General features: G+C 50.3%; 1 protein-coding gene across 18 annotated transcripts in view; it reads left to right on the plus strand.

Moving 5' to 3' along the window:
• JAKMIP3 (Janus kinase and microtubule interacting protein 3) overlaps positions 1 to 16,896 on the plus strand; it is a 76,390-nt gene that overhangs the window by 36,269 nt on the left and 23,225 nt on the right. For 3 of the 18 annotated variants that reach the window (XM_063101950.1, XM_063101951.1, XM_063101956.1), the window contains exons 3-9: positions 8,452 to 8,571; positions 9,299 to 9,445; positions 10,433 to 10,564; positions 11,098 to 11,133; positions 11,813 to 11,872; positions 14,133 to 14,261; positions 15,636 to 15,764. In XM_063101950.1, the coding sequence (XP_062958020.1) occupies positions 8,452 to 8,571; positions 9,299 to 9,445; positions 10,433 to 10,564; positions 11,098 to 11,133; positions 11,813 to 11,872; positions 14,133 to 14,261; positions 15,636 to 15,764 (753 nt within the window). Of the gene's footprint in view, positions 1 to 6,889; positions 7,106 to 8,451; positions 8,572 to 9,298; positions 9,463 to 10,432; positions 10,565 to 11,097; positions 11,134 to 11,812; positions 11,873 to 14,132; positions 14,262 to 15,635; positions 15,765 to 16,896 lie in introns of all 18 variants that reach the window. The other 15 variants (XM_063101939.1, XM_063101940.1, XM_063101941.1 and 12 more) reach the window with 11 other exon arrangements.

The raw sequence follows: 16,896 nt of genomic DNA on the forward strand, positions 1-16,896 counted from the left end.
CATGGAATTAGAACAGTAAGAACAAGTCAAACCCAAAATAAGTGGGAAAAAAGAAATAATAAAAATCAGAGCAGAAATAAATGAATTTCAGACCAAAAATACAAAAGATCAAATGAAAAGTTGTTTTTTAAAGAGATAAACAAAATTAACAAACCATTATCCAGACTAAATCAAGAAAAAAAGAGAAAAGACCCAAATAAATAAAATCAGAAATGCAAAAGAAGGCATTACAGCTTATACCACCAAAATACAAAGGATCATTAGAGGCTATTATGAATAACTATACACCAATAAATTTGAAAACCTAGAGGAAATGGATAAATTCCTGGACACATGACCTACCAAGACTGAACCAAGAAGAAACAGAAAACCTAAACAGACCAATAATAAATAACAAGACTGAATCAGTAATAAAAATTCTCCCAAAAAAGAAAAGCCAGGACCAAATGGCTTTATGACTGAATTCTAACAAACATTTGAAGAAGCACTTATACCAATACTTCTTAAATTATTTCAAAAAATTGAGGTGGATGGAATTCTTCCAACCTCATACTGTGCCACAGTATCACTGTGATACCAAAAACAGGCAAAGCACAACAAAAAGGAAAACTGCAGACCAATATTTCTGATGACCATAGATGCAAAGATATTCAATAAAATAATAGCAAACTGAATCCAACAGCATGTCAAAAAGATTGTGCATCATGATCCAGTGGGATTTATCCCAGGAATGCAAGGATGGTTCAACATATGCAAATCAATAAACATAATACATCACATCAACAGAACGAAAGGAAAGAAACATGATCATCTTGATAGGCACAGAAAAAGCATTTGATAAAACTCAACATCCCTTCATGATAAAAACTCTTGACAAATTAGGTATAGAAGGAGAGTATCTTAATACAGTAAGGGCTGTATATGACAAACCCACAGCTAACATTATATTGAACAGGGAAAAGCCAAAAGCTTTCCCCCTAAGAACTGGAAGAAGACAAAGATGCCTAATCCTACCACTTTTAACATAGTACTGTAAGTCCTAGCCAGAGCAATTAGGCGAGAGAAAAATAAAGAGCATCCAAACTGGAAAGAAGGAAGTCAAATTGCTCCTGTTTGCAGATGACATGATATTATATAGAAAGAAACCTGAAGACTCTACCAGAAAACTCCTAGACCTGATAAATTCAGTAAAGTTTCAGGATGCAAAATTAACATACACAGATCAGTCGCATTTCTGTTCACCAACAACAAACTAGCAGAAAAAGAAATCAAGAAAGCAGTTTCACTTACAATAGCAACAACAACAAAAAAATACCTAGGAATAAATTTAACCAAGACGGTGAAAGATTTCTACAAGGAAAACTGTAAAGCACTGATTAGGGAAATTAAAGAAGACGCAGAAAAATGAAAAGACATCTGATGCTCATGGGTTGGAAGAATCAATATTGTCAAAATGACCATACTACCCAAAACTATCTGCAGAGTCAATCAATTCCCATCAAACTACCAATGACGTATTTCACAGAAATAGAAAAAACAATACAAAAATTTATATAGAACAACAAGAGACCCTGAATAGCCAAAACAATCCTGAGCCAAAAGAACAAAGTGGGGGCATCACACTCCCTGACTTCAAAATATATTACAAAGCTATAATAATCAAAACAGCATGGTACTGACACAAAAACAGACACAGAGACCAATGCAACGGAATAGAGAATTCAGAAATAAATCCACAGCCTCCAGCTAGCTGATTTTCAACAAAGTAGCCAAGACCATATGGGGAAAGGACAGTCTTCAATAAATGGTGCAGGGAAAATTGCAGAGCCATATGCAGAAGAATGAAACTAGACCCCTATCGCTCATCATATACCAAAATCAACTAAAAATGGATTAAAGACTTAAATATAAGATCCAAAACTATAAAACTTCTAGAAGAAAACACAGGGGAAACACTTCAGGACTGGGCGAATATTTTATGAATAAGACTTCTAAAGCACAGGAAACAAAAGCAAAAATAAACAAATGAGATTATATCAAACTAAAAACCTTCTGCACAGCAAAGGAGACAACAGCAAAAAGCCTGAAGAATGGGAGAAAATATTTGCAAATTATACATCTGACAAGGGATTAATATCCAGATTATACAAAGAACACAAACATCTCAATAGTAAAGAAAACAAATAATTAAAAAATGGGCAAGGGAGCTGAATAGACATTTCTCAAAAGAAAACATACAAATTGAAAATATGTATATGAAATAATACTTACCATCACTAATCATCAGATAAATTCAAATCAAAACTGTGATGAGATATCATCTCACCCCAGTTAGAATGGTTACTATCAAAAAGGTGAAAAAGAACAAAAGCTGGTGAGGATACAGAGAAAGGGGACATCTTATACATATTTGGTGGGAATGTAAATTAGTATAGCCATTATGGAAAACCATATGGAGGTTTCTCAAAAATCTACAGATACAAGTACCATACGGTCCAGCAATCCCAGTTCTGGGTGCACATTCAAAGGAATGGAAATCATCAAGTCGAAGGGATACCTGCACTCCCATGTTTATCGTGGCTCTATTCACAATAGCCAAGATTTGGAATCGACCTGTATGTCCATCAACAGATGATTGGATAAAGACAATGTGGTATCTGTACACAATGGAATACTACTCTACCATAAAAAAGAATAATATTCGGCCAAATACAGCAACGTGGATGAGCCTGGAGAAAATTATGTTAAGTGAAATAAGCGAGGCACAGAAAGAGAAATACTCATATGTGGAAGCTCAAAATGTTGATCTCATAGAAATTGAGAATAGAATAGTGGTTACTAGAGACTGATAAGGGGAGGGGAGAGGAAGAGGGGGAGGCGGTGGTCAGTGGATACAGAAGTGTAGAGACTTAGGAAGAATAAGATCTAGCGTTCTATAGCAATACAGAGAGACTACAGTCAAAAGCAAACTACTGTATAACTTCAAGTAGCCAGTGGAGATGATGTTGAATGTCCCCAACACAAAGAGGTGACAAATGCTTGAGGTGATAAATATGCTAAATAACCTGATAAGATCATTGCACACTGTAGAAATGTGCCCAAATATCATATTGTACTTTATGAATATATACAATTATCATGGGTCAATTAAGGAAAAATAAATTAAAAGAAAAAAATGTTTTAGAGGTTACCAGAAATGGGAAGGGACAATGAGAAGTTATTTCTTAATGGGTACAGAGTTCATGTTTAAGATGAAGAAGAAGATTTGGAAATACATAGAGGTAGTGGTTGCACCACACCATGAATGTAATTAATTCCATGCAATCGTATATTTAGAAATGCTTAAAATGGCAATTCTTATGCTATATATGTTTTACCACAATAAAAAAAATGGAAAAAATAAATAAATATGGGACTATTCAGATTTTCCATTTCTTCTTATATCAAGGTTGGTAGAATGGATTCTTCAAGGAATATGTTCAATTTATTTACATCTTCAAATTTGCTGACATTTAAATTTTCGTAGTATCTTCTTATCCTTTTGATGTCGCCAGGATCTGTAATGATGTCTCCTTTTTCATTCCTGATACGGTAGTTTGTGTTCCTGTTCGTTTTATCACTCTCTCCCTCTTTCCCTATTTTCCACCTTCTTTCTCTCCCCCCTTCTCCCTCCTTTCCCCCTCTCTTCGGTCCTGCACAGGTTGTCTCCTTTTTAAAAAAAATAGCATTTAGCCTTTTTCCATTAGTAGTTACGTGGGAAATTTACAAGGTATCTTTAAATTACTACACTCTATTATAAACCAGTAATGTTTGCTGCACGCCCAAACTGCAAGAACCTGATAACGGCAACAGCTGAAGTCCATTTACCTCCCTGCTTCTACTGTCATGTACTTTACCTTTACATGTCATAAGCCCCAAGAGAAATGGTTTTTCGTGCTCCTTTAAGCAGTCAAGAGTCCGTTTTTGTCGGTTCGCATCCTGCCCTTGCATGCTCTCATCTGGAATTGTTTCTGTTCAGCCTGAGAAACTCCCTCTAGCATTCTTTGCAGTACGGCTCTATTGACCGAGGAGTCTTTCAACTTTTGTTCGTCTGAGAATTTCTTTACTTTCCTTCATTTCTGAAGGAAATATCCACTCAATATAGAACTCTAGGTTGTCAGGTTTTTCTTTCAGCACTCACAAGATGTCATTCCCATGCCTTCTGATTTCGTGAGCTTCGGTTAGGAAGTTTTAAAGTTTTTATCTGTTAATTTCAATATCCCCATAATCTCTGGGTTTACTTCTGTTAATCACGATTACTTTTAAATTCTCTTTTGCTAACTCTAGTGGTCTCTACAACTGCTTCTATTGACGATTTTATCTTCATTAGTGGTTACTTTTTCGTGCCTTCTTCACATGTCTCCTAATTTTTGTTATATTCTTGACATTGTAAGTGATGTGTAGTGAGGCTTTGCATTATGTTATCACAGGTAAAGAATGTTGAGTTTTGTTTTGACAGACAGTGAAATTACCAGCAAGCCACCCAGATCCTGTTTAGGTCTGTTTTCAGGCTTTGTTAGGGTGGGTCTATTTTCAGTTTTCTCTTCTCTTAGTGTGAAATTCTTACTGCCAGGACATTGTCCTGGCTTTAGAGTCTGGCCTTTCCAGGGTCTCAACTGAATATCTACAGCATTCACCCAGATCCCACTCACAAAGGGAATGTGGGAAGGGTGCTCTCATAACAGCACCCTTGCAATGGTATCTCAGATGGCTTCCTAAGGCCACCCGTCCCTCTCATGCAGCATCGCCCTTAGGCAGGAAGTGCGCAGACATCTCAGCGCGGCATGTGTATCTGCATCTTCTAATCCCGCCGCCTCAGATGCAGAGCCTGCTCGGGGCGGAGGCGTGTGCGTGACACAGGGGCCCAGCCTGGTGAGGAGGCTGCTCTGTCCAGCTGTGCAGACCCACCTCATCCACAGGGCCATCTCCAGCTCAGAGCACATACTCAAGCATGAGTAATGGGATGGCGACTGGCACCTGACGCCCAAGCCCAGCCAGGCCCAGGGAAGCCACCACTGGCGGCACAGGATCTGGGGCTCCCCACACACCTGCAAATGCTGCACCCTGCACATGTGCCTCCCTTCCTGTGAGGGCAGATTAACCAAGTGTCAAGTGGCATCATCACGGGCTCGAGGTATGAAACGCTGGCCCTGCTGTGCCTGGGTCACAGCTGCCGCTTTTCCTCTCGCGGAGCTGTTGGGTCAGAGGGCATGCCTGGGCAGAGCTAACCTTTCTGCTGAGGTAACGCAAAAGAGAGATTCTGAGACTCTGCTCTTTGCTCCAAACCAACCTCTCCAGTAGCTTGTGGAAGTGGGTCTGTGTTAGAAGCTCTTATTTTCTTGTTCCCTGATGAAAAAACATAATGTTCCTAAAGTATGTGTGTGTGAGCATGTGAACGTTAGGCCACAGAATGTAGCTGCTTATTCACATGATTTTATTTTCACTGGCCTTTTTGTTTCCACTAATTGACTGTGTTGCTTCTTTCAGCATTTCCACGTGCTCGAGTAAATGGGAATTTAGCAGTTAAGGATTTCTTTTATTCTGTTCAGCTCATCGCTTCCCCATGAATTCTGTGATCTGGGCTAATGAGACATCTCATCTCTTTCTTTCCAAGCTAACGTCAGCAGACGGCTAATTTATTAACTTATTTTAACCTTAAGCAGAAAATGAAATAGCAAGATATCCTATTCTGCTCCATGGTTTGAAAATGTATTTTAAACCGAGTTGTTCATCCCTGAAGACATTGTCTCTTCTTGTAAATCTAGCACCATTTATAATGACACCCAAAGCACCCGAGTCTGTCTGTCTGAAGAATGTGTAGCCACAGTTGAGTCTGTCCCACCCTCCCGTCTGTGTGCAGCTCCCACCTCTGGCCAAGCACGTGCATGTGGCCGCCTGGACCAGGTGTCCCGGGTGCAGGCAGTAGGAGGCAGCTGGTCTGGAAGGGCTTCTTGCAGCCCTTAGTAGGTTAAGCACAAAAAGTGCTGCATTTTACGGAAGGTGGGGCCACCAACCCCTGCGACCACCCTGCTCAGCTGCATGCAAAGGCCTGGGTACGTCAGATGTGCTGGGCACTCTGTGCTGCCATGTGAAGCCTACTCATCCACGTGCCTCCCCACCACCCTGGAAGCCTCTGCACATAGCAAGATTAATAGAAAATGTGGCTTTGCCTGAAACCAGCTGTGCAGCACTCAAGCCTGGTAGCTGCACCTTGGAACAATGAGGCGGGGTACAGAAGGATGACAGTGGTGTCCCCACATGCACTGCCCAGCCCTCCCATGTCCTAGCCATCGCCGCTTGGGTGGTAAGCAGGTTCAGGGTGAGGAAGGGGCTGTGACCCCCACTTGTTCTGACAAAGAGTCTTGCCTATTACACTCCCCTATTGGGGGTGTGTGTGTAACTTGGGGCATCTCCTGCTCTGCACCACCACAGCAGGAGGCAGGAGATCGAGGCGGCCTCTCTTGACCCTGCCAGACAACGCCAGCCCCCGTGGGCACCTAGGAGCCCCAGCAGCACAGCACGGGGTGGGGGGTCTGGCCAGGTGCCCAGATGGGCTGTGCAGGGGCACACACAGCCTGTCAGGAAGGCATCCTCAGTGGGCACCAGTTTGGAGGGAGCCGGCTGAGCCAGGGGCCAGCCCAGAGCAGGGGCATCGTGCCTCAGCCTGGGGTGGTGGGGCTTCTGGCTCCTGGTCTAGGACGATCTGCTTTTGCATCCAGTTTCAGAGCTTGGGGACATTGGCAGGGCCGCCGCCATAGAGACGCCTCCTGGTGCCACTCTGCCTGTTTCTATGGTAACTGCAGATCTATATCCTGCCTGTGTGTGTGATTGTGTTCTGTTCTCCTTGTAGATGGAGGAGATAAAATTTAAAGACAGAGCAGTCTTCGTGCTGGAGAGAGAGTTAGGGGTTCAAGCCGGGCATGCTCAGAGACTGCAGCTCCAAAAAGAGGCTCTAGATGAGCAGCTTTCCCAGGTCAAAGAGGCTGATCGGCACCTGGGCAGCCCCAGACGGGAACTTCCTTATGCAAGCGGTGCAGGAGACGCCTCAGACCACTCGGGAAGCCCTGTAAGCACCCCCCAGGCCTCTCCATGGCCAACCCAGTCACAGACACACAGTACCACATGGCTGCATGGCCCTGCGTGGGCGACTCCCTGGGGAGTCCAGAGCCTAAGTCCAACCAGAAGTCCCTGACCTGGGAACCCCTCCAGCCGGACCCTGGACCCACGAGCTTATCTGGCTCTGGCCATGAGCCTCCCTCCTTCCTCACCAGCACAGCCTAAGCACTGGCCGCGTCACCCTCCCACAGGCCCTGAGGCCTCAGGCTTCCGGCTGTACTCCATCTGCCAGCTGCGGTCCTGGGTGGCCAAAGGTCCTTGGTCCCTGCTGGTACCAGTGCCTGCCCTTGCTGGTGGGGGCAAGGCTCTCCGAGCATGTGCTGCTTCCATCTGTGCATGGGCATTTCTGGCGCTCACTTCACCAGTCACCCTCCCACCCGCTTTTCATGTGACCATGCCACCTCTGCTCCACCTTGGGCTGCTCATGAGGGACAGGGTCAGCCAGCAGTAACACGGCCGCGACATCATCCGCTTCCTCTTTGCCACTCCTCATTTTGATTCTCTGCAGTGGTTCTGGTATACCCTGGGGGATGTAAATTCCACAGACCCTCAATGCTGGTCCTTGTGGGTCTTTGGTCCCCAGCCTCTCCTGCACCTGTTGAATGAGGAACTTGAGTCACGTCCAGAGCCTTCCTGGACACCCGTTTGTTTGCTTTGAGGACAGAACTGTGTGAGCTGAGCCCACCCTAGGACAGTGACATTTCGAGATAGGAAATGACATTTTATAATTTTATTAAGAATGGCTTAACTGAATTAAAACCAGCCCCTCCTGCTCTGGTGCTTGATAGACTATTGCATTAACTCCAGAGAGATTCAGAAACTAGATTAAAATGTTTTCACTGATATTTGAATGACGTTCCAGTGGTTCCAAAAGTGATCTTTTAGAAACCCCATTTGAGGGAGCCCATTTATTGGGAAACCAACTTTTGAGGGTCTTCACTGGGTATCTTGTCCTGTGCTCCCTGGCTGGGGGCAGGGCAGACCCTTGCTGGGAGGTGCAGCTCAGCAGTGGCGCAGGAAGGCCTGGGGCTTGGTGTTTTCCTGGGCGGTCCCACATCTGCACACTTGCGGACATTTCTGCTCCTTTTGGTTCTGTCCCCATCGTGCGGTTTGCAGTGACATGGTGCTCAAGGCAGGGGTGCCTTCCCCCAGCAGGGTCCGAACCACCCCGCCACCATCTGGAGGCAAAGGTGACAAGTCACAAAAGTGTTTGGGTTTCCATAGTGAATCGGGATTTGCAAAGGTTTTCCACGTCTGTGTCTAGGAACGGTTATTTGCAGTTGATTTTTGTTTTAGGAACAGCAGTTGGATGAAAAGGATGCCCGCCGCTTCCAACTTAAAATTGCAGAGTTGAGCGCGATCATTCGTAAGCTGGAGGACCGCAACGCCCTGCTGTCGGAAGAACGGAACGAGCTGGTGAGTGGCAGGCGGTGGGCTTTTGGCGCTGGTGGGTTTATAACTGCAGAGTTGGGGGAGCCAAGGTGTGTCCATTTCCAAAATCCCTTGTGGCAAGGAGGACTGATGGTGGCAAGGGTTGGCCTTGCATCTAGGCATCTTGGCTGTGTTCCAATAAAACTTTATTAACACAAGCAGATGGTGGGCGAGATTGTCCCTCAAGTGCTGGTTGGTTGATCCCTGTTTTGTATTCTGGAGTGAAAGTGTCCTCAATTGTGCGTATGACCTAGGAAGTATAAGGACACAACCCCTTGGAGCTGTCACCATTGGTCCTTACAGCCACTGAGAGTTCCGAGTAACATCAGCTCCTGGAGGGTGTGTGAGGTGCTCAGAGCTTCTGGAAGGTTCCAGGGGGCCAGGCGATTTTACCTCAGGCCTTACCAGCAAAATGGGCCCCAGACTGGTGGCCTTCAAATTCATCCCTGTCTGCAGATGGGATGGGACCTGCCCCCTGGGGATGTGGAGCCCAGCTGCTGGCCTGCTCGCTCACGTGGGCACGGGGCCATAGAGCGTGGCAGCTGGCCTGGGGACACCGCCTGGCAGCATGCACTGACCCTTACTCTTTCCGAATAGTGGGTTGATGATCATGTCGTGGTGGCCGAAGCTTCGGCTGGCTGGCTGTATGGACACCTGCCGGTTTTCTGTCACTTAAAAGAAATCATCTTGTGTAATTAATTTTGTCTTTCAGTTAAAGCGTCTAAGAGAAGCTGAAAGTCAGTACAAGCCATTGCTGGATAAAAACAAACGCCTTACTCGGAAAAATGAAGAGCTGTCTCACACTCTGCGTCGGATGGAAAACAAGTTGAAATTCGTCACCCAGGAGAACGTGGAGATGGTAAGGGACTGCACGGGGTCCATGGGGCCAGCAGCATGGCCTCGCGCGTGGCCAGCAACAGTCCCCTGCACTTTTCTATGTGAGATTCAAGATGACGCAAACCCGCGCCAGGCGTCCAGACCTTTTGCCCGGTGACTGGTCTCACATACGTTTGTGGGAGGCACCGAGGTGAACCCTCTGCCTGGAAGAGAAGCCTTAGATGCCTGTGGACCTGACCTGGTACAGGGGGTATCTCCTGCCTTGGGCAGCAGGGACACAGGCACAGAGCTGGGATGCCGCTCAGCAAGTCACGCGTCCCCTCCCCTCGACTTGTTTGCCCACGTCTAGCACAAGGGTCTGGGACGAGCGGGCTTCCACCTTTGAAGGTCCCAGTGGAGCAGTGAGAGGCCACCCAGGAGCCTGTCTGGGGGAGGAAGGGAGGAGCAGGTGTCACAGAGCACCGAGGTGGGTCAACGGGCTCCATGCCTGTCATGGCTGCCGCGCCAAGAACAGGGGGTGATCAGCATGGGGTGTCTCGCGAGTTCCTTCTGCCCAGAGGACCTCAAAGGCCACGAAGCGAGAGCTCAGCCAAAGAGTAATTCAGCACGGTGCGGGAGGCGGGGGCCGAGGTGCCCCTGATGCCCGTCTCTGCAGAAATCCCCTTCTTTTCAAACGCTGAGTTGAAGTAACGACGGGTTTGGAGAAGGCAGTGGGTGTGAATTGAACGCAGACAGCCCACACAGCCTCACCTTCAGGGTACAGAGGGGTCCCTGTCTGGCCAGGCTTTCAGAGTCAGCCAAGACACAGGCCTCAGTTTCCCCTGGGGCTCTGCAGCCGGCTATGCCAAGGTCTGGTCAGACAGGGTCCCTGGCCCTGCAGCCGGCGTGTGGGGGGAGGTGACAGGAAGCTGTAGGTACTCACACAGGTGAAGGAAGATGACCCCCAGCTCCCGATTGTCCAGTCAGACCACAACAGCTGCCACTTGTGATGGCTCTGCTTGTGTTTCAGAGACAGAGAGCCAGAATCATACGGAGACCCAGTTCCTTAAATGATCTTGATCAAAGTCAAGATGAAAGGGAAATTGACTTCTTGAAGCTTCAGATTGTCGAGCAGCAGAATCTCATAGATGAGCTTTCTAAGGTAACCAGCTGTCCTGTCCGCGCCCAGAACCCCACCCTCTGTCTCCCAGGGGTTTGACTAATGGGAAGCCCTGGCAGGAGATGGGAGGGGAGGGGTCAGACAGAGGGGTCCCCCCACTGTTGTCACTGCTTGAGGTGGCCCTCCCTTCAGTTCTCTGCTCCAGGGGTCTATGAAGCACGTCCTACGGCATTGCTCTGGACCTTGGGTTTTCAAGACCAGAAATGCTGCCCATGCTAGGTCGTTCTGTCACAGTTATGGAGGCCACGAGTCTAAAGTCGAGGTGTCAGCAGGGCCATGCTACCTCCAGAGGCCCAGGGGAGGATCCTGTCTGGCGGCTGTGGCCCACATCACCCCAGTCTCTGCTTCTGTCTCCCCATGTCCCCCTCCTCTCTGTCTCTTATATGAGGGTCTTCAAAAAGTTCCTGGAAAGATTTATATTATCTTTTAATTCTGTTTTTCCACGAACATTTTGAAAACCTGCAAGAGCACGATCTGCGTTATCAATTCCATAAAGTGCCGTTTTCTTTTCCTAGACCCTGGAAACTGCCGGCTACGTGAAGAGCGTCTTAGTAAGGACCCATCGGTGTCTCCTTCCTTTCTGACCCTCCTGTTTGCTGGTGTAGCTGTCCGTGGGACCCGTTCTGCTCTGGTGGTTCCTTGCAGTCTAGACACAAGTGGCCAAAGCAGTTTTTTGGGTGGCTTTTGTTATCATAGCACTGCCTAACCACAGTTTCAGTGGTGACGAGAACACCCGTAAGCCAGGGAAGTGGGGGGTGCCCCATTGGGACAGCGCCCAGTCCCGATGACTTCTCTGTTTGCCAATGAAAGGCCCCTCTGGAGGCGCTCACCCCACCACAGGTCTCTCCCTGGCCAGCGCGGCCAGGCGGCCTTGACCTGGCGGCTTCACTCTCACGGCCCGGAGACGCAGCCTGGCTTCCCTGGAGAGCAGGTCAATGATCTCTGTATGAGTGGAAGGGGGTCCGTCTCACACAGGTGTGGGTGCCATTTCTGCAGAGTACGGAGGCGGCCTGGCCACCGTCCCCTCTCCAGCCAGCCAAGCTTTCAGAGCTAAATACCCCGATCAAGGGCCCGAGGTTTCAGGGTGTTCATGATCATACGAACAAGAAGCCAGTCTCGAAACCGTCTTCTCTGTCAGTCCAAATGATGACATGGAAATGTTAAACCGTGTATTCAAAACCCAAGGAGCCATGCAACTGCTTAAAAAATCTCTTCCCCTGGTTCTTGCAGGAGCGTGATAAGCTTTTAAGATATCGGAAACAAAGAAAGAAAATGGCAAAACTCCCCAAGGTAAACGAGAAAATGTTGGTGTGCATGTGCACAAAGTGCCTGTTTTTAAAAGTTGCTTAACAGGGATGAATCTCTTCCTTTGGAGAGGAAAAGAAAATAATTTTATTATTTCTAAAAATTGTTAACTGCGACGTAATCAAAATAGAACCCAAAGTAAACATGCTGTTTATAATTTTAAATTTAAAAATCCAAACTTATTTCTTTTAAATTTCCAAGAGCAGATATGAATTTCTAATGACAATAACAGCATCAGTACTAATGAGGAGGAGGAGGGGTTGGCTGCAGGACGCCGGCTCCTCACGCCTGCGGGGCAGCCTGAATCCCCAGGCCGTGCGGACACCGGCCCCGAGGACGGCCGCTTGCAGCAGGCGTGTGGCTGTTTACACTCACTGGTCCTCAGTGAGCCACGCGCCGTCTCCCTGGGCCTGCCCCAACTCCAAGCTTCTCCCAGCCACGTTTGCAGGCTGTGGCAGCCTGTGTGCACAGGCACCACTCGGACCCCACACCGGCAGACCTGTGTCCCTAGGAAATCTGAAGACCTGGGGCAATTTCTCTACAGTACAATCCTTTCTGATAAACCTATGATTTTTATTAAGGGAGCTTTGGGAGAATTTTCCACAGGACCTAACTTGTCTCCTGCTTTATGCGAAATGTGTATGTGTGTTGTTTTGTTTTTAAATAGTCGTTGATGCTTCCTGATAGGCTGTTATATATTTTAGTCACAAACACTTGTTTGTGTGGCCCTTAGGCCCCTAGGAGGGGGGAAATGGTGTTGAGGGCCTCTTAGGATCTTTTCAGGGTGTTTAGAAATTCTTTGGAGGTGCTTTTGCCCTGCTGAGCCCAGCTGTCCGAGTGCTTCCAGAGGGGCCGAGTCAGAAGAGAAAGTCAGGAGCAACGATGAGCAAGACGTGCCCAGGGCTTCGAGGACAGGAAGGTGGCTGATAAAAGCCTAGAGCCACTGACTGGATGTGGGGGTGACAGGAGGAGGTCAGGTCACTGGGTCAGGCTGCTGACTGGATACAGGTGACAGTAAGAAGTTAGGTCGCTGACTGGACATGGGGGCAACAGAAAGAGGTCAGGCCACTGGCTGGATGTGTGGGTGACAAGAGATCAGGCCGCTGACTGGATGTGGAAGTGACAGGAAGAGGCCAGGCTGTTGACTGGATGTGGGGGTGACACCAGGAGGTCAGGCTGCTAGCTACACGTGTCGGTTACAGGAAGAGGGTAGGCCGCTGGCTGGATGGGTGGGTGGCAGGAGGAGATCAGGTCGCTCACTAGATGTAGGGGTTACAGGAAGAGGTCATGCCATTGACTAGATGGGGTGACAGCAGGAGGTCAGGCCACTGGCTGGACATGCAGGTGACAGGAGGAGGTAAGGCTGCTGACTGGACAGAGGGGTGACAGAAGGGGCTGGGGTTAATGAAAGAACCTCATGATTGTGCTCACCACATTTGCCCATGTTCTGGGTATTTCAGTGGAAATGTCTGGAAGAAGGCTGGCACACAGGGAAAGCATTCCTCAGAGAGGCCAGGGCTCCACCCAGCAAGCATCAGGCCCAGGTGGTCACTCAGCTCAAGAGGCAGGGGCAGGTTAACAGGGGAGAAGAGACCGGCCCAGAGCCCTGCATGGCCAGGGCCAGAGGACACAGGATGTCTGGGGAGAGCCACATAGGAGAGGAACCAGCAACAGTGGTTTGCGGGGCTGCGAGGTGGTCCTGGGGCCCCAGGGAGGAGTTTCACTGGAAGGTTCTGGTGAAGAAACCAGCAGGGAGACCTGGAGACCACAGCAGCCAATTCACAGAGGTGGCCAAGGAAGGAAGGAGACCTGAGTGTGACTGAGAGAAGACGGCTGGCTTTTGGATGTTGTACTCTTTCTAAAACCTGGATGAGGAAACCTCAGGTTTTTGAAGACGGGGGTGAGGGAACCAGGGGGACCCCGAAGGCAGTGCCTCTCAGACATCTGGAGGAGGACCCATTTTATTTCTGGTTTTATTCCGATCTGTCCTTCTTTAAAAACTATGACACAATGCGTCGCTGGGAAAGCCACGGCACATTGGAGCACGTGCTCGGTGTCGGTTCTGTGCTATCTCAAGCCACACCAGTGGCCACCAGCTGAGGGCTGCTATCCTGCAGCAGGGGTGGACAGCTTCTCAGCCACGGCCCCACCCCAGGCGACAGGAAGAGGAGGTGGGAGAAGGCCAGGAGGTGCTGGTGAAGGCCAGGTCTGGGTCTGCACTAACACGTTGCATTTGGGTCAGAAGCCAGTTGTCGTGGAGACCTTCTTTGGATACGATGAAGAAGCTTCCCTGGAATCCGATGGCTCCTCCATCTCTTATCAAACAGACAGGACCGACCAGACCCCGTGCACCCCAGACGATGACTTGGAAGAGGTAACTTTCTTCCTGCAGCAGTTCCTGGACTTGCGGGGAAGGGGCTGACGGTTCATCACAGGCCAGCCCTTGGGGACACGGTTGGGCTGGGGAGGCAGGAAGGGGTGGGGGTCCTGCTCCCTTGGTGGCCCCCGCCTGCTCTACATCCCTAACAGTCCGTGCATTTGCGCGGTGAGAAGCACCTTTCTCTTTGCTTGGTTGGGTGGCTGTCGACTGTCATGCCTGGCTTCCATGAGCGCCCAGTCAAGTTTCCTCCCCGCCTTGAGCTTGTGCCCCTTCTGCAGAGCAGTATGGAGGGACCACTCACCCTCTTAAAGGGCCTCCCCATGAGGGTCTGAACCACCCAGCAGGGAGGTCACTTCCAATGACACAAGCACTTCAGGAAAACAGAGACAGGAGCTTTCTTTCTGACAAAAGCAGAGCCTGGTGTTCCTGCCCACCAGCCCCTTCTTCCAAAAGCACGGCCACCCTAGAGTCCAGGCAACCATCTCAGCCCCAGGGCCAGAAGCCAGGGCTTGGCAGTCTGACTCGTCCAGCACCTGTGGCTGTGGGACAAGGAGTGGCAATCCATGGCCTTGACGGGGCCCAGTGGCAAGGCCATGGATCAGGCCTCCCCTGGCAGATCCTGCAGAATGGCCCGATGGCCAAGGACCTGCTGAGAGATCTAAGACATCACAGCACAGCTGCTGCCAGCAGGCCTTGGGAAGCAGGGCAGGGCAGGTGGAGCTGGGGCCAGGTAAGGGTTTCTGTGCTTGGTCACTCCAGGACACAGTCTGACCTCCCAATCCGAGGGGTCCACTGGGACCCTTTGAAGGTAGCAGCAGACCACCGCCATGCCTTTTCCCTGGGGCAGCAGGTGCATTCCAGCTAGAAGGGTGCATCCCGGGGGTGACTCTGCAGGAGTGGCCTGGGGTGGAAGGGCCTGGAAGGAAGTGCGCTTCCTGGGCGCTTCGCTTCTTTTGAAAAGCACCACTCTTCCCGCAGCACATCTCAACAGAACAGAGCTGTGTGTTAGCTGGTCAATAATGGGGGGTCCGCCGGGTCAGGGCAGCCTGGCTGGCAAGTGGGAGCCCCAGGACAGCCATTTGCCCCAGGCACCGGCCCACGAGGTTCACCCTGGTCAGGGTGCAGCGGCTCAGCCTTCCACCCCAGGGACTCAGGACTCACCTTCCCGGGGAAATCTTTCTCCAAACAGCACCAAGCCCCCATGTAGTTGTCCCCTCCCTGCACGCTGAAGAACGGCTCCTCCCTCAAGCTACTAGAAAGACCAGTCCATTCCATCTTCCTGGAGAGGATGGGAAGCCTGGGTGCCCCAGCTGTCGGGCAGTGGTGCGGTGTGGAGGCCCTGTGCTAACGCTGCGCCTCTCTCTCCAGGGCATGGCCAAGGAGGAGACGGAGCTGAGGTTCCGGCAGCTGACCATGGAGTACCAGGCCCTGCAGCGTGCCTACGCCTTGCTGCAGGAGCAGGTCGGAGGGACGCTGGATGCAGAGCGAGAAGTTAAGGTCTAAATGACTTCTATTCCACCACGTTCCGGTTCCCGCTGGTCTCCTTCCCGCTTGACCCCCGTGTCCCTGGCAGGGACTCTGCATCGCCAAACCTTTCGGGGTCGCAGCTCTTTTGTCCCACAGTTACTTTTGGTCCTGAGTGATGCTCACTGAGGCCCATTAAAAACTAGCGTTTGCCAAGCCCGCTGCTGCAGGTCTGCCCCAGGCTCGGGTGGAACTTGCCCAGAGCGGGGCCAGGCACACGTGTGACTGAGGAACCTTCCTGAGCTGCATGTGTCCCTGCCAAGGGCGTGGCTGGTGGGTATGGGACCTGCAGCATCCCAAGATGAAGTCACCCTCCTTCCAGACCTGCCAGCAATGCTCTTAGGGAGCTTCCCGTAACTGCGAGGCACGAAGATGAACCAGGGGCAGCATCCGGGCTCAGGTTTTGAAACTGGCTGAGATCATTCATCCATCCAACAAATATTGAGCTCAAACACTGTGCCTGCCTTTATCCCGTGCCTCGCACCTTGTGGGGCTGTCCTGCCGGGAGCAACATGTCCCTCCTTCCCTGAGGACCCTCCCAGAGCGTCAGTATCCGGGAAAGGCCCAAATGCAGGGCTGGAGGGCACCCTCTGCTGGCCTCCTGCGGGAGTGCAGGCACCAGGCTGTGCAGGAGGTGCCGTGGGTGAGGGGTCCCCTCTCTGCTCCAACCGAAACCCCCACCTCCTATCCTCCCCGTAGGTTTGGAGTAGAAGCCACTATAGGAACTGTGGTTCATGCACCATGTAGGGAGACAGGCACTGCCCCGTGGAGGTGAGGGGCTCTCCTGAGCGGGCAGCTGGGGGTCTGGGGTCCCAGTGGGCCGCACCCCTAAACACCCCGCAGGACAAGAAGCACCGTCATCTGGGTGACTGGGATGGGTGGGGCATGGTCCTGGGGACCAGGGACAGTGTCGGCAGAGGACCACCCCCACCCCCACCCCGTGTGTCCGTCCTGGCTGCCCTAGGGGAGCTACCAGCCTTACCCAGTGTCACCTTTGCCTGCCGTGGTGACTTGGCTGGGCCCCACCCCCCCGCCGCCTCCCTGGGCATTCCACTGAGCAAGGCCTCGCCCTGTTGTGCTGCTCCAGCTGCTCCGGGTGGGTGCG

This window comes from Cynocephalus volans, chromosome 7 (assembly GCF_027409185.1).
Source record: "Cynocephalus volans isolate mCynVol1 chromosome 7, mCynVol1.pri, whole genome shotgun sequence".
Taxonomy (NCBI): Eukaryota; Metazoa; Chordata; class Mammalia; order Dermoptera; family Cynocephalidae; genus Cynocephalus; species Cynocephalus volans.